The sequence below is a fragment of the Daldinia vernicosa genome (assembly GCF_022497035.1).
Source record: "Daldinia vernicosa strain CBS 139.73 unplaced genomic scaffold F5Y00scaffold_25, whole genome shotgun sequence".
Classification (NCBI taxonomy): Eukaryota; Fungi; Ascomycota; class Sordariomycetes; order Xylariales; family Hypoxylaceae; genus Daldinia; species Daldinia vernicosa.
The window spans coordinates 249,064-269,220 of NW_025953941.1; the positions used below are offsets into that span (position 1 = coordinate 249,064).

The 20,157-nt window shown below is 45.7% G+C and overlaps 9 protein-coding genes across 9 annotated transcripts; 3 read left to right on the forward strand and 6 right to left on the reverse strand.

Annotated features, from left to right (window-relative positions):
* Positions 1-100: 100 nt before the first annotated feature.
* F5Y00DRAFT_237860 (MFS general substrate transporter) lies at positions 101-1,928 on the reverse strand. Its single transcript, XM_048007890.1, has 3 exons — positions 1,737-1,928; positions 735-1,671; positions 101-670 (listed from the first exon to the last, which is right to left on the reverse strand). The coding sequence occupies exons 1-3, from the start codon at positions 1,779-1,781 to the stop codon at positions 201-203; spliced, it is 1,452 nt and encodes a 483-aa protein (XP_047864528.1). The 5' UTR covers positions 1,782-1,928; the 3' UTR covers positions 101-200.
* Positions 1,929-2,717: 789 nt separating this feature from the next.
* On the forward strand, positions 2,718-4,321 carry F5Y00DRAFT_270082 (feruloyl esterase; the record flags this gene model as incomplete). Its single annotated transcript, XM_048012558.1, has 2 exons — positions 2,718-3,428; positions 3,482-4,321. 2 exons carry the CDS (start codon positions 2,718-2,720, stop codon positions 4,319-4,321), a joined length of 1,551 nt encoding a protein of 516 aa, XP_047864529.1.
* A 439-nt stretch (positions 4,322-4,760) lies between these two features.
* Positions 4,761-5,576, reverse strand: F5Y00DRAFT_83233 (uncharacterized protein). Its single transcript, XM_048014217.1, has one exon. The coding sequence runs from the start codon at positions 5,265-5,267 to the stop codon at positions 4,821-4,823; it is 447 nt and encodes a 148-aa protein (XP_047864530.1). The 5' UTR covers positions 5,268-5,576; the 3' UTR covers positions 4,761-4,820.
* Positions 5,577-6,603: 1,027 nt separating this feature from the next.
* On the reverse strand, positions 6,604-7,140 carry F5Y00DRAFT_262389 (Lipocalin-like domain-containing protein; the record flags this gene model as incomplete). Its single annotated transcript, XM_048011375.1, has 2 exons — positions 6,604-7,024; positions 7,076-7,140. The coding sequence occupies 2 exons, from the start codon at positions 7,138-7,140 to the stop codon at positions 6,604-6,606; spliced, it is 486 nt and encodes a 161-aa protein (XP_047864531.1).
* Positions 7,141-8,546: 1,406 nt separating this feature from the next.
* F5Y00DRAFT_262390 (uncharacterized protein) lies at positions 8,547-9,422 on the forward strand (the record flags this gene model as incomplete). Its single annotated transcript, XM_048011376.1, has 1 exon — positions 8,547-9,422. The coding sequence occupies one exon, from the start codon at positions 8,547-8,549 to the stop codon at positions 9,420-9,422; it is 876 nt and encodes a 291-aa protein (XP_047864532.1).
* Positions 9,423-9,906: 484 nt separating this feature from the next.
* On the reverse strand, positions 9,907-10,780 carry F5Y00DRAFT_270087 (uncharacterized protein; the record flags this gene model as incomplete). Its single annotated transcript, XM_048012559.1, has 2 exons — positions 9,907-10,321; positions 10,407-10,780. Coding segments are annotated over 2 exons (696 nt in total), but the record flags the coding sequence as incomplete, so codon positions are not given.
* Positions 10,781-11,609: 829 nt separating this feature from the next.
* On the reverse strand, positions 11,610-12,812 carry F5Y00DRAFT_237870 (Emopamil-binding protein). The gene is made up of 2 exons (XM_048007891.1): positions 12,274-12,812; positions 11,610-12,193 (listed from the first exon to the last, which is right to left on the reverse strand). Exons 1-2 carry the CDS (start codon positions 12,667-12,669, stop codon positions 11,816-11,818), a joined length of 774 nt encoding a protein of 257 aa, XP_047864534.1. The 5' UTR covers positions 12,670-12,812; the 3' UTR covers positions 11,610-11,815.
* Positions 12,813-13,136: 324 nt separating this feature from the next.
* On the reverse strand, positions 13,137-15,534 carry F5Y00DRAFT_262393 (long-chain fatty alcohol dehydrogenase; the record flags this gene model as incomplete). Its single annotated transcript, XM_048011377.1, has 5 exons — positions 13,137-13,724; positions 13,773-13,858; positions 13,925-14,009; positions 14,068-15,154; positions 15,212-15,534. 5 exons carry the CDS (start codon positions 15,532-15,534, stop codon positions 13,137-13,139), a joined length of 2,169 nt encoding a protein of 722 aa, XP_047864535.1.
* Positions 15,535-18,294: 2,760 nt separating this feature from the next.
* On the forward strand, positions 18,295-20,034 carry F5Y00DRAFT_270090 (KR domain-containing protein; the record flags this gene model as incomplete). The annotated part of the gene is made up of 3 exons (XM_048012560.1): positions 18,295-18,684; positions 18,784-19,107; positions 19,159-20,034. The coding sequence occupies 3 exons, from the start codon at positions 18,295-18,297 to the stop codon at positions 20,032-20,034; spliced, it is 1,590 nt and encodes a 529-aa protein (XP_047864536.1).
* Positions 20,035-20,157: the final 123 nt, after the last annotated feature.

Consider the following 20,157-nt stretch of genomic DNA (forward strand, 5'->3'; position numbering starts at 1 on the left):
AGTAAAATTCGTTTAATTAGAAAAACTTTTTGGGAGTCTTTGGGGCATTTGAATCAACGGAGAGTTGACTACCAGCAAGTTCAAGTCTACGGAAATCTCATTCTCCCTCATAAAGTCATATATATTAATACCATTATCATAGGCGCCTGGATATAACCGGCTTTCTAAAACTGATTAAAACTTTAGGTAGTATTTACCGCTCAATACTTAAACAGCCGGACTTCCTCCCCGTCAGCAGCACCATGAATTATCTTCTTATTGCGGAGCGCATAGTACACCCTTAGCATCACACAACCCACTGCTACCATAAAAAGCAGGGCTGCGTTTGTCCAATGACCCGTGGGGTATCCTAACCGTGCCTCATCCGCCTTGTAGATCCAGACGCCTACGATCTGGCCAGGCGCGCCACCCAGACCAATGTTCAGCGCAATCGCAAGACCGACTGAGGCGGTGCTGAAGATGTTGGATGAAAGCCAACCTAAAAGTGGCGGTATACAGGCGAAGGCGCCTGAAGCCGCGACGATTAGACATCCGTACCGAGACGCATACGCATCTTCCGGTAGCACGGCCGATGCCAAGAAACCAACGGCTCCGACAGTGGCCAATGCGGCCGAATGCAAACCACGGGCGTTGAAGTGGTCCGCTGACCAGGAAGTCAGGATTTGGACGACTTAAACACTAATTAGCTATGAATCCAACGGGAAGAAAAGATATAGTAGCTATTGAGAACTTACCATAAGCAACAGCATACGGCGGCACGGTCATTAGCTGCGCTTGGAGATCGCGGTAACCTAGACCCGCCGTGATAGAAGGGGTAAATAGCGAAAGCGAGCTAAAAGGGGTCGAAATGCCAAAATAAACAAGATAATGGCCCCAGAGTCTCCAGTCAACTAAGGTCGCCTTGGCATCGACCCAAGTCATCGCCTTGTGGTGACCCTTACTTCCCTCGATGTGAAGACGCTGCACCGCCAGATCTCTCTCTTGGATGCTCAACCATTTCGCATCCTCGGGGTAATCTGGCAGTAGGAACCAGACTAAGAAAGCAGAAAGGCACGACGGCACGCCTTCTATGATAAATAACCAGCGCCAGGCAGAGAGCCCACCGGCTCGGTTCATATGTCCGATGCCATAAGCGATAGCACCCCCGAAAGCTCCTGCGAGAGTCGCTGAGGCGAGGATGAATGCCACACGAATACTTCGCTCCTCAGTCTTGTACCAGAAAGTGAGATAGTAGACGAGACCAGGAAACAGACCAGCCTCGAACACTCCGAGCAAGAACCGAACGACAGTCACGGAGGCATAACTGTGAACACCTCCGAGGCCCATAGTGAGAGCGCCCCATGCGAACATGAGAAACGCGATCCAACGGGAGGGCCGTAGTTTCTTGAGCAGGATGTTGGAGGGGACTTCAAATAGACCATACGCTACAAGGAAGATCATGAGCGAGATGGTATACTGAAAATTGGTCATGCCGGTCTCAGTCATGAGATCGTCGCCGCTCGACGCGTTCATAATTTTGGCATTCCCTATATTGGACCGATCTAGATAGCATAGGAAATAAATGCCAGCCGACAACGGCACGATGCGCTTATCCTGCTTCCATCGCAGCGCCTTCTCGGCCTCCGTGACGGAGCCGGAGGAATCATATCGAGCGACGGTTGCACTGAATTCCTAAGCGCGTGTTAGATAAAAAATTTTCACTTATATAATAAGGCCGGGACGATTTAAAACCATACCTCCTTCGCGCTCTCAACATCGAGTTCTGATTTCTTGTCCGTCATCGTTTCCGAGCTGACTTACAGCACAGACGGCTTTCCCGATGGAAATTGTGAAGCGAGTGAGTAAGTAAGGCAAAACTCGCTTGGCAACTAGATGGCCAAGGCGGTGAAGATCCGGTAAACAACAAACAAACAAACAAACAAACAAAAGAACGGGACGTCTGAATATGTAATACATAATACCTCCGACCGCCTGGGGGGGAATTGGTGGGAAAACCCAGACCGGGGATTGTGGGGATGAAGCTAGCTCAAATGAGGCGATCCAATTTCCGGGGTCTTGATCGTGGGAGTGGTAGCTCTAAGGTAGATGGAGAGGCCATCGCGTCGTTAGTATAGAGGAGAAGGCTGTTTAAATCAGGGGTTTGGGTACGTTGCTAGTTGGACTAACGAGAGGCAAAAGCTACCATAACATGTTTTGAAATGCGGAGTTGTGAGCTTTAGTTCTTCTACATACGTACGGAGCCCGTCTCCTGTCTCGGGAACATGTCCGGGATCCGCGAGTGCGACCAGGGTCTTCGGAAGCTTTACGATGATTCGGTCTAATTTTGCTACTCTATACACTATGCCTTTTGCTTATGATTATTATCCTATAGGATTCTTACTCTTAGCGTATGATATGACCGTGATATCGATGTTTATATAACGACGTTGTAGTTTGTATTATATCCGATAGCTCCGACTTTTTGTTTCGGGGCATATCTACGCCGGTCTTATTGATGTTGGCGCAGCATCTTGGGGACTTTTTTAATCTTATAACTCATTACTTCCTTTGTATAAATAAGGCTGTCTTAATGCTATGGTAAAGTTACCTAGGCACCTAATATAACGTATGCGTTGGTCTTCTTGCTCTTTCAAGGATAGAATAGTTTCTGGCAGAGTTCCGCGATCTATGTATTTTTGGTCGTATGATAGAACTGTTACCCAGAATTCATATCTACTATGAGAGTCGATGCTCTATTTGGCCCTTTGTTCGTTGCTGTCGCTCACGCTTCGGATAGCGGCGCATCTTGGGGAGTGGAGGACTGCTCCAAATTTGCCTCCTCACTTCAGGGAATAGGCGATGGTGTAACGATCCTAAACTCCAGCTATATACCCGAGAATACTCTCAATATTACTGACAAGTCTAACGTATCTCCATTATGCCGCTTGTTTGGCAAAGCGCCATACCCTAAAAACAACTCGGTCATCTTCGAACTCTGGCTTCCCGCTGTCGAGAAGTATAATGGCCGATTTCTAGTGGTAGGGAATGGCGGCATGGCGGGCGTCATCGCCGAGAGCGATATGATAGGCAACCTTAACGAAGGATACGCGGTTGCAGGCGGCGATTCAGGTCATTTGGCTTCTGAGAATAACGGTGGGAATGGCGCACCTGGTGTATATCTGCCATATTTGCATGACAAGGAGCAGGTCCAGGCGTGGATACACAACTCGATCGCACAGTTTACCCCGGCTGCAAGAAATATAACGACTGCGTTCTACCGTAAAGCTCCGAAGTATAGCTATTACGAAGGCTGCTCTACTGGTGGTGCTCAAGGTTTTGCTTTGGCACAATTCCACCCAGACTTGTTTGACGGTATTATAGCGGGATGTCCAGGGAATTGGTATTCTCACCTTGCCTTGTCTTTCCTGTGGAATGCCCAGGCGACCCAAGTAAGCCGCAAACACAGCCTTCAGGAGAAGTACCGTGAAGCTAATCATCGTAGGGCTCGAACTCCTTACCGCAACCTGCCCTTGACCTCATAACGCGGGCTGTTATAACAAAATGCGATGCTCTTGACGGCGTCGAAGATGGAGTCCTTGAAAACCCCTTGGCGTGTGACTTTGACATCTCGACACTAGAATGCAAATCCTTAGAAACAAACTCGACTACCTGTTTAACCCCGGCACAGATATCAGCAGTGCAGAAGATCTACACAGGACCTGTCGACTCCCGAACCAACACCTCTTTGTATCCAGGGTTCTCGTTTGGGAGCGAAATAGAATGGGTGGCGCAGGAAGGGGCCCTTGCGGAGGCATTCTCAATCCCGATTTTGCAGAATATGGTTTTCGACGACTTGTCATATGATGCCTCAGCTTTCAACTGGGCAGCGGACGTAGATGCGGTGGACAAAATAGTAGGTACATTTATCGACGAGATCAGCCCGGATCTATCGGAATTTAAGGCAACCGGCTCTAAGATGATTGTGTATCAGGGTTGGACTGATCCGCTCAATGCAGCCATATGGCCGATCCAGCATCTCCACCAGATCGAAGACTTCTTTGGGGGTGATGTTAGCGATTGGTTTCGGGTATTCATGGTACCCGGTGGCGGACATTGTACTTCTGCCCCAAATTATCCACAAGTCCCAGGGACTTGGCATGCACTTGAAGCTATCGTGGAATGGGTTGAGACAGGAAAGTCGCCATCTGAAATGTTAGGGACTGATCCTCAGGACGAGAACTTGAAGGGGAAGACGAGTAAGCTCTGTCCATGGCCTCATATTGCTCATTTTCAAGGGGGTGATTCAAATGATTGGAATTCGTATGAGTGTAAAGAGCGATAATATAATTTAGGGGTATCATCTAGATAGATAGCCGAGTTATTATTAAGATCTCGACTTTTCAATCATCCTATCGAGGAATATGATCGTTAGTAAACAAGTCTGCAGTCGTCAAGGGTTGTATACATCAATAACTTGCTTCGACGCATTATTGCGGTACCTATTTCAAAGGCTGCGCCGCTATTCAAAAATACTATTGCTCTAGTAATACTAACTTTTACGATTAACAAATTTAGAAGGTAGGGCTTTTACAGAAACATTTTCCAAGCCGACGTAGTTACCAACGCTGTGTTTAAAGTCGTATGTGCTCATTTGGTTATATCCAACAAGACGTTGTGGCTGCGGGTCCCGCAGTCAGCAAGTTGCTCGTCGGAGATAGGGGTCGATAACCCCAGGGTTAGGGTTAATATTATGATTCATCCGTCAACCATCCTGGAAGATTGGACTGCTTTTTGACAGAGCTTATCGCTCAGTAGAGTATTTTCATATTGTATATCTAAAATTATCCTACTCTGAAATACGTGCTGTGCATCTTCAATTCCTTGAGAAACCAGTCGTCACCTTTCCGCACATAGAGTTCGTGGTAATAGCCTCCACCGCTGTAGTGTCCTTCAGTGGGTGAACCCTTTGGACCGGAGGAAAATTGAACGCCAAATACTGCTTTGACCTCGTCGGGGCTGATCTGCTCCAGATGCGGCGGCGCGATATGGTGGATTACTTGTGAGTTCTTGAGTCTGTTCTCGAAGTACTTCGCCCAGTCTGCAGCCGACGACCAGCTGAACTCGACTCCTCCCTCATTCATAATTTTGCCATCTGAGTAAAAGGTAAACGTTGCGTCGGGTAGGGTAACCTCCTCCTGGAGCTTTTGGAATTGGTCGGTATCGACAAGTCGGCAGTATAGGTGCTTTTTGTTGATTACTTTTTGCGCAACTTCGTACGAAATAGCCATCTTAAATAAGAAAAGTTCTTATGGGAGTGCTTGGTATTGACTGTATAGCTGTAGAGGATGCTGTCTTTAGCGTAGTTATATAGGTGCTTGTTGTTTTTATTGAACTCCAGTAAACATCACTGCAGAGGCATCAGTTCCTTTTATATTCGATTATGGATTAAAAACCGCGCCGCACAGCAGCATGATTTTCTAGGTTACGAAAGGAGCTTTCGCTTCTAACAATGCTCCCAGGTATCCATGGCGGGGTTTGGCATGTGATGAATAATCTTTTATTACGGGTGATTATACTAGAGTAATTGAAGATAATCGCCGACTGGATTGAAATAGTCACTAGGTAACTAGTTGGGGTCCGATAACTAATTGCGTGGTAAATACCCCCCCGACTATTTCGGTTTATTCTAGCTATCACGATTGGATTCAAGGGTCTTTTGTACGGGGCTTTTCCACGTTGTCCGAAACGGGTCCGTAGATCAAAAAAGTAAGACGAGGTCAAGGCGTCAGTAGCCCTGTTCCGATCATGCCGTCGCTGCTATAATGCGGCACAGGGATAAAATCGGGGTTATATACTTACAAATACGGAGCTGTTGGTTACTGACTGCATGGAGCCCTAGTTGCGGTTTTTACGGATTAGTTGGAGTTATAATAGGATTAGGGCAGGGAGCTACCAGGATATAAAGATTTGCTGTCTGTTACCTTGCGAGCTGATTGGCCTGGGCCACGAGCAATAGTATGAAACAACAGTGCAATATATGATGGTATCCCCAACGTAATACCTGGCACCTAATGTTAACATAAGAGCATCGCGGAAAACTCGAAGATCATTAAGCCCTTAATCTATTTCTTCTGCCGTCCCTGATAATTTTTGCCGAGGACATTTTGTAGTTTGAACTAGCCGAGACCGGTGGCACGGTAAGCTGAGGAAATGTACGCACTGACATTGGATCAGCACAGGGCTGAGCTGAGTGGGCTGACTCGTCTGGATCTTGGTACGGGAGTAGGGGATAGATATCCACGGCTGCATGGGTTCTCTGCTACGGACTTTTTCTAGATCGGTATAACTTCCGAGCAATAAGGGACAAGCGATGTTAATACAGGTCACTAACAAAGGACTATCGACGGCCGTCGAAAGCACGCGGCGTCCTCGAAGCGAAGAAGAAGTACCGAACGCTTGGTCCATTTAGTAGCCCCTAATTCGACGCCGTCTTCGATCAAATGCGACCTTCCCCGTATTTCTCACTCATCGATGTGCAGATCAGGAGATCTAGGGTACTCTATGAAGTATGAGCAATTATATATGTCAAGAAGATACTAATTAAGTAAGTATCTAGGCATTGCTTTACGCCAGTCTCTTGAAGAACATATCTCCGTTCTTGCCATCCTGAGTCTTTGACCTAAAGCGCATCATCGTCTTGTCTTCTAATAAAGTATAGTTCTTCTGTAGCTCGATCCCAACCCACGTAGGTAACCAGGCGATCTTTGTCGGCCCATGCGTAATCTGGCCCACTTCGACGTCGTCCGTCGTCTCGCTGACGTACCAAGGCCCAGAATATGCCAGCGTGTGCTTGCCGATGAGTGCCCACTCAGCATCTGTGCCAACATCCAGCGCCCCCGTATCTATATCCCCGGGGCGGTCCTCCGGCCTAGAAGACATGAAATTGGCGGCCATCCAGCCAGCAGCATTGTAATTCAGCATGCCGACAGGAAACTGCCCTAACGCGGGGTCCGGGTCATTTGAGATCGTGCCATTGTCGAAATAGCTTAGCTATTGTAAGTAAAGAACATCTTATGATAGGCCGGCTCGAACTTACGATGTTACATTTAAGTAGAGCCAAGTGCCGGTGATGGCCTTTATTACCTCGTCGGGTTTCACCATCGTCGTTGCTTTTTCTTAACTGCCTACGGACTTGTCTGTTGCGCTATTAAGCATGAGAAAGAGAAATATCGCAACAATCCATCCGTCTCGACCATTATTCAGTCCACTTACTTTTATAGCAATAGGGGTATCTTATCGGCCCGTCATCAGTGGTGTAGTCTTCATCTGCCACTCGTTCACATACTGATTACCGGTTAAATTAGGCTTTGACTTATCACTGGTGTCACATAGGCGTTATAACCCAGCCAATCAATTCAGCTAATGAGCTAAATAATAACCCCGTATGAGGGCGTTAATACCACGGCATATACGAGTGGGGGTACCTGACTCTATTTTCGCTAGTGATCAGATGTTGCTCTACCCAAACTTTACCCTCTCTTACCACTCCATTCTAGATGGATAGTCTAAGCAGAGCACCATATATCCTGCATCAGGTGAGAAGACCCGAGAGTAAAGTCCCGCTTCTTACCGAGGGCTCGGTGTTATTCTTAAGGCCCATAGCGAAGTGATTAATTCACATTCTACTGCCGATCCTTATACGTTATTCAACAGTATGAATATAAATGAGATGTCCAATTCCTGGAATTATTTATAAGATTCCAATAGCAAATATGAAAATAGTCTTTAACTTTAGTTATTCTTGATGGAACGGACTGTTGCAAGTGCGTGTGAAGGTGATACTTCAGGCTAGTTAGTTTCTACAATACTATCCCAGAAAGTTAATTCTTGATTTTCTTTGTCACGACAATGAAGAGAAGTATGATCCTTTGAACTAAAACAATGAATTGATAGATTATGAACTTTGATATCGTCACAATTAACTAATCATTACGCGAGAATCAATTAGTTACAAGTTTAGAGACTGCCTTGACACTAAAAGCGTTAAATATAACCGACAAGGTGTCTCCTTTATATGATAAGTGATTGAGCCCATAAGGATGCTTTTAAATACAGTGTTGTATAATACCTACCATACCTATATATGCAGAATTTGACTTATTACACAAGCAGAGATTATATCCCAAACCAGGTGACAGGCTCTACCTACTACCTTGAAAGCAGATATCAGAGATGATTTCGGATTTGAATAGTGAGTCGAAAAATCCATATAACTGCGCGACAACTATGCGAGTGTATAGGTACCTGTCACTTGTATAATGGTGAATAACAAGGACTGAATTGTTACTCCCAAAAACAAAGAAAATAGCGGTCAAGCGCGATCACAAAACGATTGTTGCCCAACAACAAAACACTGACGCCTTTTGGGAACAGAGATAAAGATTTCATTGGACATAAGGAGACTCTTCCTCCTCCCAACCCATTTAAATAAGTCGGTTCATTAAATTCTTTTTTTTTAACAGATATCCATATCCTAATAAAAAATAAAACAAATCAAACTACCGAAAATGGGACGAGGAGGCTATAGACGAGGTCGATATCAAGGTAGGCGCTATCCACGTCCTCCTCCTGAGACTGAATACGAGGAGACCGATGATAATGGGCAGGGTTTCGACGATAGCTATGGGGCCCCCTTCGGATCAAAATATGCTGGTTTTAATCCTAAGTATCACCCTAATACGCGAAAGCCACATCCCTTCCAAAAGCAGCCCCCACAAACAAATCCTTTTCAACAACCCTTCACACATACTCATAACAATAAACACCAGAATGAACAGCAGAAATCGGGACAGCAGCCCCAAGAAGAGGGGGTCCATCATTATCACCACCACAATCACTACTATCACCATCCAGACGGCGTCTCACCCCTCCCGACGCAAACCGCAACGGGGACAAATAACGACATAATGATGACTGACTTCAGCGCGATACAAGTCCTTGAGGGGCGCCTCTCTAGTCTCGGGAGCGAAGTAATAAACTTTCTACATGTCATGGCGAGCCAGAATGACCAAACGAAACAATTTGTCGATAGCTTCGTTGACTACATGAAACAGTCGAGCCCCGATTCCGAGCTTGGTAAAGTTCTAATTGGTAATTCCCCTCAGCAAAACGGACCGCAAGCTGCTATTGTTCCTCCTGCCGCTCCATCTAATACTACCACTGTCGCCCCTTCTGTTGCTTCTTCTGTCACTCCATCTACCACTCTATCTGTCACTCCATCTACCACACTAGCTAGCTCGAAGACCGGATCTGATACATCCACCGCTGGCCAACAGACGTTTGGGAAAAAGAGAACTTCGCGTAGTTCGGTTGACTCGAATGATGGTAGAAACATGACCCCGATAGTTAAGAAAGCTACTCGCTTTTTGGATCCTGGACAGTAGCGAATGAAGGGGGAAGGGGTTTCTCCTTGTCGAAACGGGCCTAATCCTAGGTGAGAACCTAATTTGTTTGTAGATAGCTACGCGGGCCTAAATTGCGCGATAGGTAAAGCACATGTGATCGTGTTTTGCAGAGGCAGCGTTTCGAATGAACGGGTTGTATATACAAGCCCTGGTTAGGCTTTTGGTGCGAGGGCGGATCTAGTCTTTATCATATAATGGCGTTACGGGTTATTATGTTTTTAGCCATCTATCTAGTTAAAATTCAAAAAGAATTAGTACAAGAAAGGGGTAATGTCAGGATTAGATGCCCTTTGAAGTGAATCATGCACAAAGTGAATGTCTAGGGTAGGTAGACCAAATAGTGATTGTATTGAACTTAGTAACGCCTGGCCTTCTAACCTCTGACGAGAGCGCGTCGCGCCTCTTATATAGTCGTAGAGACCCCCTGTAGCCACCTTGACAGGTAATTATGTAGAGTCTCTATTGGGGCTGCTGGATGTTCTGTCTCATTTAAGTCTACCTGTATAAAGTATTTCAGTTGCCGTTATAGATTTCTTAATATACCAATTCCCAAAATCTAAACAATACTCTTCTCTTCAAGGCTTTGCTTTTCACCCCTTTCCTCCTCTTCGCAGTGATTGCATGGGGGTCCAACCTCTCGAATGTCTGTCCGCTGAGTCGTCCGCTTGGATCTAGGACTGTTTAGAGGCAGACGTCGACAAGTCTCTTCTGGACCAAGATAGCGGATGAATGAAGGAAGAGACGTTGAGCAACAACTTATGATACCAAGAAGCGCTCCGAGGGTAGACAATAGTCCTAAGTACCCTTGATCATAACTGAAATCAGTACTATTGACTCGATGTAACGCGGCAATGCGGAAGCCTGTAATGATGATGACCCTGTGGTTTGTTGTATTAATACTAGCCCTATTTTAACCCCAGTTTTACTCTTTTAATTTAGATGAGTGCGAAAACAAGTACTTACACAGCGCCCGCTGAAAATATTAAGAGAGTGCTGACCTTGCGCCTCGGCTCCATATCGAGATTGAGAATACTGTCTATTGGTATAGCCAGAATAGCTATATCAATGACGAGGCCGCTGACCTCTAGGGCCACATATGCTGCAGTTTGATTCCCGCACGTGCCTTGAACCCGAGAATCCCATGATGCCTGGATGGGACGGCATATGAGGACACCAGTCAGTACAGCGGCAAGTCCATTCATAATTGAGATACCTATGAAAGCCCGTGTCCACGCCATCAAAATCCGAATTGTAAATACTTTGTAAATCAAGACTAGGGCAGAAAGCCGAATGAACGTATTTATAACTGCCCATAAAGCTTCATTCACAAGTAGAGACTACATACCTCATAATCGCACATAATATCATATTAGCAAACGCTCAATCTAACAGACTCATTTTCCATATTTCATTTAAAAATATACTGAATAACACACCTTAGCCGTCAATTTGAATTGGCTTTGCGTCACATCCGAAACGTGTTGGCCTTGGCCTTCGTCGATTACTGCCCAGGTGGTTTGGCATATTAGACCTAATGTCATAATAAATGCGATGAAGGTCGAGATATCATCCCATGAAAATCTCCTCTTCTTAATACACATGAATATGTGTATAGCGAAAGATATTAAGGCAAAGAAAGTAAAAACATATGTGCATACGATAGTGGCCAGAGCCACGTTGGACGTAGTTAAAAACATCGAGGATGGGAAGAGCGAGACATCTAAGGATATTGGCTAAGGTGCTAAGCAGGGAACGTATGCACTTTATAATTGTTAGGTTAGTAGAAAAACCCCTTTCGAGTTTCTCTGAGGTGATACCGGTGCTCAGCCTGCTTCTGAAACATAGCCCTGATATATTCGATCTTATATCCAATAACATACAAGGCCTTAAAGATTAGATATGGTGGATTAAATGCAAAGAATCTGCCATGCATTCGCCGTGAATATGCGGGCTGAGATGCTAACTCAGGCCAGGGCAGTATGGCCAATAACCAACCAGAATCCACCCTTCGGATTCTTGTATCTGCCTTACACATTTAGTTGCACTAAAGCAACCACATCAACTTCGACGACAAAGGTTCTTTTTTTTTTTTTTTTTTTTTTTTTTTTTTTTTTTTCGTAGTAGAGTAGAGGTATCTGGTTAGCCTCTAATTTCGGGTCAGGATAGATATCACAACTGCCGATTTTAAACATGCTATAAACTGTGAACTCTTAATACTACCTGCCTCAACTGTCAATAGCAAGCAATAGCTAAGCTGGGTATCATACTATAGCATTCATGCCAACTTCTATAGTCGTCCGTTATACACCGGGTTTGAGGACCAATATACTCCTAGAACCTGTCCCTCAAGTCACCAGGTTCCGTAAACTAAATCACTTTTTCCTTGACGACGACGACGACGACGACGACGTAGTCTTGCTCGCAACCTTGTTCGCAACTTTGCCCCTTATGGCAAAGGCGTGATCAATATCCTTAACAGCAACCCAGATCGCATATACTGGGATGACGACCCACAGCATGTTGAAGAAGACCAAATACACCCACTTATACATGAAGTTGCTCGTGTCGAGATTGTAGTTCGAGGTTAGCCACTCGGGGCAGAAGGTGATAAATCCGCCGTACAGCTCCATGGTCGCGATTATGATCAGCAGTATGTTGGTGCGCGGGTCTTTCTTCGCGATGCCGTAGCAGATGAGGCAAGCGAGGGGGCCGGCGATAAAGACTGTCAGGAGCTCGAGACTAATAACGGTCTAAAGGGGGAAAAAAAACTCATGTTAACAACGAAGGGCTAAAGAGGGAGTCGGTGTGAAAGCAATGTGATTGCTCTTACCAAGTCCGCGCCAGCCCATCTCCGATCCGCCTTCGCATACACCATCCAAAGCTGAGCAAACGGGTTATTACCGCCGGCCTGCGAACCGTACGCGCGATCGGAGTGACCGAGGAAATTGTGGGCGGTGGGCGCCAACCAGTGCGGATTAGCGACTTTGGAGAGGGGTATCCACGAGAAAAAGCAGTGGTAGAGAAAGCTCCCCTCGAGGATGAAGTGTATCAGGGCGTCGAACGCGTGCCATATAAACAAGAAGCGATGGCTTCCCGGCGTCTTGTGGTCGAGCGCTTGTAGAGATATGAGGTAGGCGACCGCTAGAATCGCGAGGGTCGAGGCGAGGGACACGAGCGTGGTCCGGTCGAAGAGATCTGGCGGAAGGGAGTTCTTGAAAGAAGCCATTGTGATTTAATTGTATAGTTGGGATTTACACTGGGTTAGGTAGAACCACACACAGCCTGCTGCTAATGTAGAAAAAGAGAGTTGTTAAAGAATGGAGGGGGGATGTAACAACCAAGGATTTGATGTTTAAACTGCGGTGTTCCGAAAAGTTCGTGTCGCGTGGGGACATTTGATAAAAGGGGCTCGTGCGTTGCTGACTGCTTTGAAAATTTACTGCCCACATGAGAGGTAAACAGAAGACTCAAGTAAACACTAACTATTCCAACGTAGTAAGTGACCATGTAAGTTCAAAAGTAAAAACTCAAAATCATTATGGTTCTAAGGGGTAAAGTTTATATAATTTCATTTTATATTGAATTTTCAATTCAACTCTCATTCATATGAGTTAACATAAGTAAGTGAACTAATAGGCAGTTATAAAAACGATAACTCCCCGCCTATCAAATAGGTACATAGCAACAACATTTTCACATCTGTTTCGAAATACCCCTAGCAATATGGTCCGCAATAGCCATAATAGTAATCATAGGATTCACACCAGAGCCCGAAGGGAACACGCTCGCGTCTGCAACATATAAGTTTTCAGTATCCCACACTTTGCCGTCTTCATTTACGACGCCAGTAGCGGGGCTCGTGCTCATGCGGCAACTCCCCATTTGGTGAGCTGAGCCGAAAGTGCCAGACGAAGAGTTCAGGTCTGCCGCTTGGAGGCGAGTTAACCACTTTGCGAAGTCTGCATCGTCAAGCGTCCGTTCGTGGACAGGCAAGTCGCTTCGGTAGCAGGGCAAACCAGGCACCATTGGCAGCAGCTCTATGGCGCCTTGCATGTAACATATTTTCGCGATGGCTACCAGTCCCACCATCAGACTCGCACGATCGAACGATGATGTTGTGTAGGCTATGATAGGGCTTCCGTCGTCTGGATTCGGAGTGACTCTGCCACTATCCCGATCCCTGATGAGGGCCATGAAGCAATTCATCTGTCGGTACTTGAGCGCATCCAACTTGAATTGCAACCCACCGTGCCATGGGATTTGGAAGACAGCCGTATGAGGCTATCAGGCATGTTAGTAGTCGGCAGCGCGGATGAGGTTATCACTCACGAGCATAGAGGTCGTTTCAATTCTAGGCCCGTGGCCTTTCCCGTCTAGATCTTCGAATTCCGTCACGACGGAGCTTATAATCTCACCTATAGATCCTATGTCAATATACTTACATATTTTCACATATGGCCTAAGTACATCGCTTAGCTTACCTTCCCATCCGCGGATCTCTTCATCAAACACGGCGCTTATACTGTTGGTGGGGTGAAGATGCAGGTTTTTACCTATATTAGGGTTCTGCCAACGTGTTAGCACCATTCCCTGAGGGACTGAGTATCAACGGTAGCCACTTTACCTTCAAGTTGCTTCTTAGCAATATCAATGGAGTGTTTAGTGTACCGCTCGCTATGATCACCTTCTTTGCTCTGACATGAACCTGTCGCTGACGAACCTCGGACTTGGGTACATTATTGAAGTTGCCGTTTTTGTCCCTCGAAGTCCATGTACCTACAATTCCAACAGCGTTTTTTGATCCGCCGTTTTCTTCAAAGAGCACTTTAGACACGTCGAATCCTTCAATACACCGAGCACCAGCTTTTACCGCTGCCGGTAACCAACTCACAGCTGGACCTTGTTTCTTTGATTGTCTACATCCCCCTCCGCACCTACTCCCACAATTATGCCCTGGGGCCGTGTTTGTTAAGGAAGCTTTGGCACTCCATCCAAGCTTTTTAGAGCCTTCAATCAGGACTCTATTAGCATGGGTATGCTGTGTCGCCCAAGTCTCGTCCATGCCAACGAAGTCGCAGACGCGGTCAATGGAATTCTGGAAGTCCGACGTAGAGAAGAATTTCAAGCCCTTCTCTTCCGCCCACTCTTTGCGCAACCAGTCCGGTGGCGGCAGACTCACGGCCCAATTCACGGTGCCGCCGCCTCCCCAGCAGCTCCCTGCCGCGACTACAAACGAGCCATCTACGGTCGATAGGCCGCCGCTTTCCCCTTCAAATAATAATTCCGTGGAATCAACTCCAATGGGAAGCTGGCTTGGAGGCATATAATACCCTTTGTCGACTACAAGAACCTTATGTCCAGCTTCAGCTAGGACTTTCGCGCACACCCCACCCCCACATCCCGAACCGACAATCACAATATCGGTTTCTATATGTATAGGCTCAGGGGTAGCATCAAAATTCATGAAGTTGAAGTCGACAGTAGGACCGGATTCTGAATGCGGATCGGCCACGAAGTCACTCAATCCGTGGAATAAAGGATCCGTTTGACTCCAAGTTATGGTTCCCAGTTGGACAAATGTCCTCCCAAACATAGGCCAGATGGAGAACCAGGAACTTCGCCACGAGCGTAGAATCGCTTCCCGCACGGCAACTGATTGGCGGTCGAAAGGGGTGAAGTAGCCCGTACTAATCAAGCTTCCAAGTCGAGTCCTATAAAATATTGCTTAATACGATCCGGCAGAAATATAGCTCAATGTGCCCACTTACATCATGAGACCCAAAGCACGGTAAAGCTGCACCCTTAGGCCTGGGGGAAGTGCACCGATGTTTTTTCTGATGCACTTAACGAACGTCGGATTCTCGGAGGGCCGCGTTGCCAGGTACTCCTGGAACGCCGTCTTACTTGGCGGGTGCTTCAATCTCCGCCGGATATCATGATAGTGCCTTTCGAACTCTTCTTGAGAGATTTGAAGGTAGTCATCATGAGTGGATGAAGAGTCTGATACCAGAATAGGCGGAACTGTGGCGTCAAGTAATGATAGCAATGCGTGCCATTGCGGCCTAGGAAAAGCATTATTATCCAGGTCCATGGCAATGCAGGCAAAGTATAAGTCGCCCGTCGTGTAGAATATCAGTTTCTTGTTTTACTTCGCAAGCATAAAATAGAAGTGAAGATATAGAAGAAAGGAAAAGGAAGGGAGAAGAATAGAATGTTGGTTATTATCATAATTCATGTTATCCCTTCCTGCTCTTTAAACAAATGGGATTAAAGGAGCGTCACACGGTGTCATTTTTTCGAGTTGTGCTATTTGCAGATTACCTTGCCAGCCCTTCCAGACAGATTACTTTTTAGAAGACCTGCATGCTACTTGCCACCAATTTTACTAGTAAAATGACATTTCTCAGTTCTGCCCTGTATCCTTTTAAGAAGCCTTGTAATTTCTTTCTTAATCAACAACAATGAATTAAAAGAAACTCTCCCCTGTAAATAACTCAATATGCCTTCCCGTAACGCTATTACTAGGCCTCGTGCCTCGTCTGCAGACCTTGAAATTATGAACGACGAGTTACAATTACCACGGTTGTTGTTGTCGAGTAAACGGCGTTGCTTAAAATAACCAATCTGTAAATAAGGTCTTATTTACAGATTTAGGTAGTTTTGCCAATCGAATTAAGCCATGTCATTTTACTGGTAATTGGTGGCAGGTGGCATGCCAGTCTTCTGAAAAGTAATCTGTCTGGAAGGGCTGGCAAGGTAATCTGTAAATAACACAACTCTTTAGTAATAGGTACTTGGAAAGTATCACTTGTATTATTTTAATACCAATAATGCCTGTATAGGTATATACATGTACGTATATGTCGAATAAAACTTATCTCAGTAAATTTAAATAATTATTTCGCCGCCGTTAAAGCCGCGCCGAAAAAAAAGGGGCCGAGCACTCGGCGCGGCGAGGTTCACGGCGTTACACAATGTCCCTTAACCTCACGGGTAAACGTGGGCTATTATAGCCCCGGGGGTTGCCCCTTGTTTCCGGAAACGTCTTTATTAAAAACCCGTTTTTCTTGTAAGAATCATTTTGAGCTCATCATTTTTATAATAAAGAAAGGGGCTGCTATTATGGTATTAGTATTTTATAAAAACTATTTCCCAATTATAGAACAGTTCTCTGTACCTACCCATCCTACCCCGCTATGGTAGGTAAATGATGTAGGCAAACATGTCGTTTGCTCTGGACCAAATAGACCAAATAGGCTCTCTGCCTCAAGCAGAACAAGACGCAATTCTCAACGGGCCTGCACTCCAGCCGCCTCCAAATGTTTCCTCCAACTTCGATAATCCACCAAACCAAAACGCCCTTGCGTACACAGCAACTAGTATATGTCTAACAGCAGCCTTCCTCAGTATTCTCGTGCGAGTTTATGCCCGATTCTTTTGCGTTAAACAGGGTTTCATTGAAGACTGTATGATACTCTACTCCGCTTGATTGTTTTGTATTCTAACCTAGAGCAGACTTGGCAATTGCAGCATTTGTAGGTAACTAGATGCATTCCAAATACCTCCATGAAACTGACTGGATTCTTGGATAGGGGATTTATATAGGCTATATCTACTTGTCATATTGGTTCTTAGATGTTATCGGGTTGTACGTTCACCAGTGGGATATCCGTATAAGGGACTTCACGACTCTACTTTATGTAAGCCTCATTTAAAACTTCCATGACTTACCGCTGTCTCTAAAAACAAGAAGATTATTCATATCGGCTCGAATTGTTATTGCGTTGCGATGATGATTATGAAGGCATCGATCTTAAAAGAATGGAGCCGTATATTCGTCCCTTGTGGCATCCGCAACGGCTTTTTTTACACATGCCACATAGTGATGGGATTCAATATAGCATTCTATGCTAGCATCATTATCGCAGAGAATTTGTCCTCTTTCCCTCAAAAAAGGATCTGGGATAAAACAGTCCCAGGCACTAGCGATGTTGATACGAAAGCCACAGTTGTTGCCGCTGCCGCTATTAACATTGTCTTGGATATCATAATTTTAATTCTCCCACAAAGAATCATCTGGAGGCTGCAAATGCCAACGAAGCAGAAGATCGGTGTATCGCTCGTTTTCACGATTGGTATTCTGTATGTATCGTCTCCTGTATCCTGGTTTCTGGCTCTCACTCTAGGTGCTTAATGTTGATATTGGAGTATACTTAGTGCCTGCGTTTCTGCGGTTGCTCGACTTGCCTACTCGACTCGGTATTACATCTCAGACGACACGGCCTATACGCTATCTTCGCTATCTTTGTGGGCTATTGCAGAAATGACCTGCATGTTTCTAATTTTCGCCGGGACGGCCGTACCAAAGATCTTCACGAGCGACAATTTGATATCAAAATTTTTCATAACAATGAAATCATGGTATAACTCAAAAAGGAAATCTACGACGGGCAATCCAGGGTTTTCATTGCCAGTCGGGAGTTTGCAAGACTCAAAGCCTCGCAAGGCATACCTAAAAATTAATAACAATGGCATGCCCCTGGAAGATCTTTCTACGGTAATAGGACCTACCTCAGAGTCACGAGAACAGTTTCAAAGTATGAACAGCATGGAGGCAGGTATTATGCGCACGACACACATTATGACAGAAGAGGAATGTATTGATAATAACGACCTAAGACTTCAAGACGGGGTTAATAGACATCCTTGGGAGTAAAGTCCCCGGCAAATGACACTCTTTAATTTTATACCTACCAATTGATGTAACAATATAACAGAAGGTGGTCCGAGATGTTGGATAGAAGATAACGTCACTGGTACGGATGTAAGCTTTTCTCAAGGAGTCCTACATATGACTGAAGGGCGGGATGTAAATGTGGTGCTCAATTCGCTGGCTGGCGAGGGCCTGAAAGCATCGTGGAGCTGTGTAGCACCATACGGTCGGTTCATTGAAATCGGCAAGGCAGATATCATGGCAAATTCTTCTCTTCCCATGGCCAATTTTGCGAAAAACGTCGGTTTTATGGCTGTCGATATCCGTCATCTTGTCCTATCTGACCCTGAAACGACTGCTCGTCTGATCTCTAAAGTAATGGATCTCGCCCAAAAAGGCGTGATACAATGCCCGCAACCCTTGCATATATTCCCTGTCTCAAACACCGAGCAAGCTTTCAGGTATTTCCAAAGTGGCAAGAATCAGGGCCGGATTCTTATTAGCCTAGACCATTCTAATATTGTTTCGGTAAGCTTGATATTTATATTTGTAGCTATAGCTGCATCCCCTCTCCCTATAAGAGCACATCGAAAGGTAGTGGAAGCTAAAGCCTAATGTTCGATATAGAAACGTCTTCATTATCGTCCGGAATGGAAGTTTGATGCGAATGCCTCGTACATGGTTGCTGGAGGACTCGGTGGTTTGGGCCGTCTAGTAATAAGGTGGATGGTCAGCAGAGGAGCGAAACACTTGATTCTTCCTTCAAGGTCAGGCGCGTCATCCCAAGCTGCTTCTGATATTGTTGCGGAATTAAGAGGGAAAGGAATCAACGTAGTGGCACCACAATGCGACGTGGCCTCGATCGACTCTGTAGCCGCAATGCTACGCGATTGTGCTAACAGCAAAATGGCCCCTATTAAAGGTTGCATCAACGCTACGATGGACTTGCAGGTATGTTAACACTGGATTATACATAAAGATGCAGATTAACCAACTATTCAGGACGCTATCTTTGAGAACATGACCCACGAGCAGTGGGAACGCACGATCAAGTCGAAGGCTCCAACATCTTGGAACCTTCACCAACTCCTACCGAGGTCTCTCGACTTCTTCATTCTATTTTCTTCACTCGCCGGCATTTACGGTAGCCCCGTTCAATCTAACTACGCCGCGGGATGCACGTTTCAGGATGCACTGGCCTACCATCGTACTGCACATGGTGAAAAGGCTATCTCCTTAGACATAGGATGGATGCTGAACAGTGGAGTCATCGCGGAGACGGAGCGGTACGAGAAGGTTAGGAGACAACTCGGTGATATGGGCCAGATTCAAGATGCGGAGCTTTTAGCACTGCTCGAAATATATTGCGATCCAACTCTTCCTTTGCTCAGTCCCTCAAAGAGTCAGCTTCTTGTCGGTTGCATCATGCCTTCGGATTTACTTGCGCAAGGGAAGAATCCTGTTGAACGTATGAAACGACCTCTGTTTGCCGCGTTTTCACAGATTATAGGCCAGGCAGCACGCAGCAGTAGGGAGCAGACCACCATGAATTTCGCTACTCTATACGAGCAGGCCACGGGGCCGGAAGAGCGCCGGGAGGTTGTTACCCATGCAATCGCTAGAAAGCTAGCAGAGGCGCTCACAATAGACCCCGACGATGTAAAGGTGGAAAAGGCCCTTTCCGACTACGGGGTTGACTCTCTCATGGCGGTAGAGCTAAGGAATTGGATCGGGAATGATTTACAGGCAAACGTAGCAGTATTTGAGATTATGGGCGGAAAGCGTATTGTAGAAATTGGAAACCTAATATTGGAGAGAAGTGTTATTGGAAAGGTCTCATTGGATGAAGAAAGCAAAGATATGGATGAGACTGCATAGAACGCAGCTAGTATTACTAAATTAATATAATACGTCAACGGCTTAAATCAATGATTTCTACCTCGATCTGCTGCTCAGCTCAACCACTTAACGTACGATATATCTCCAACCAACCGTGATATT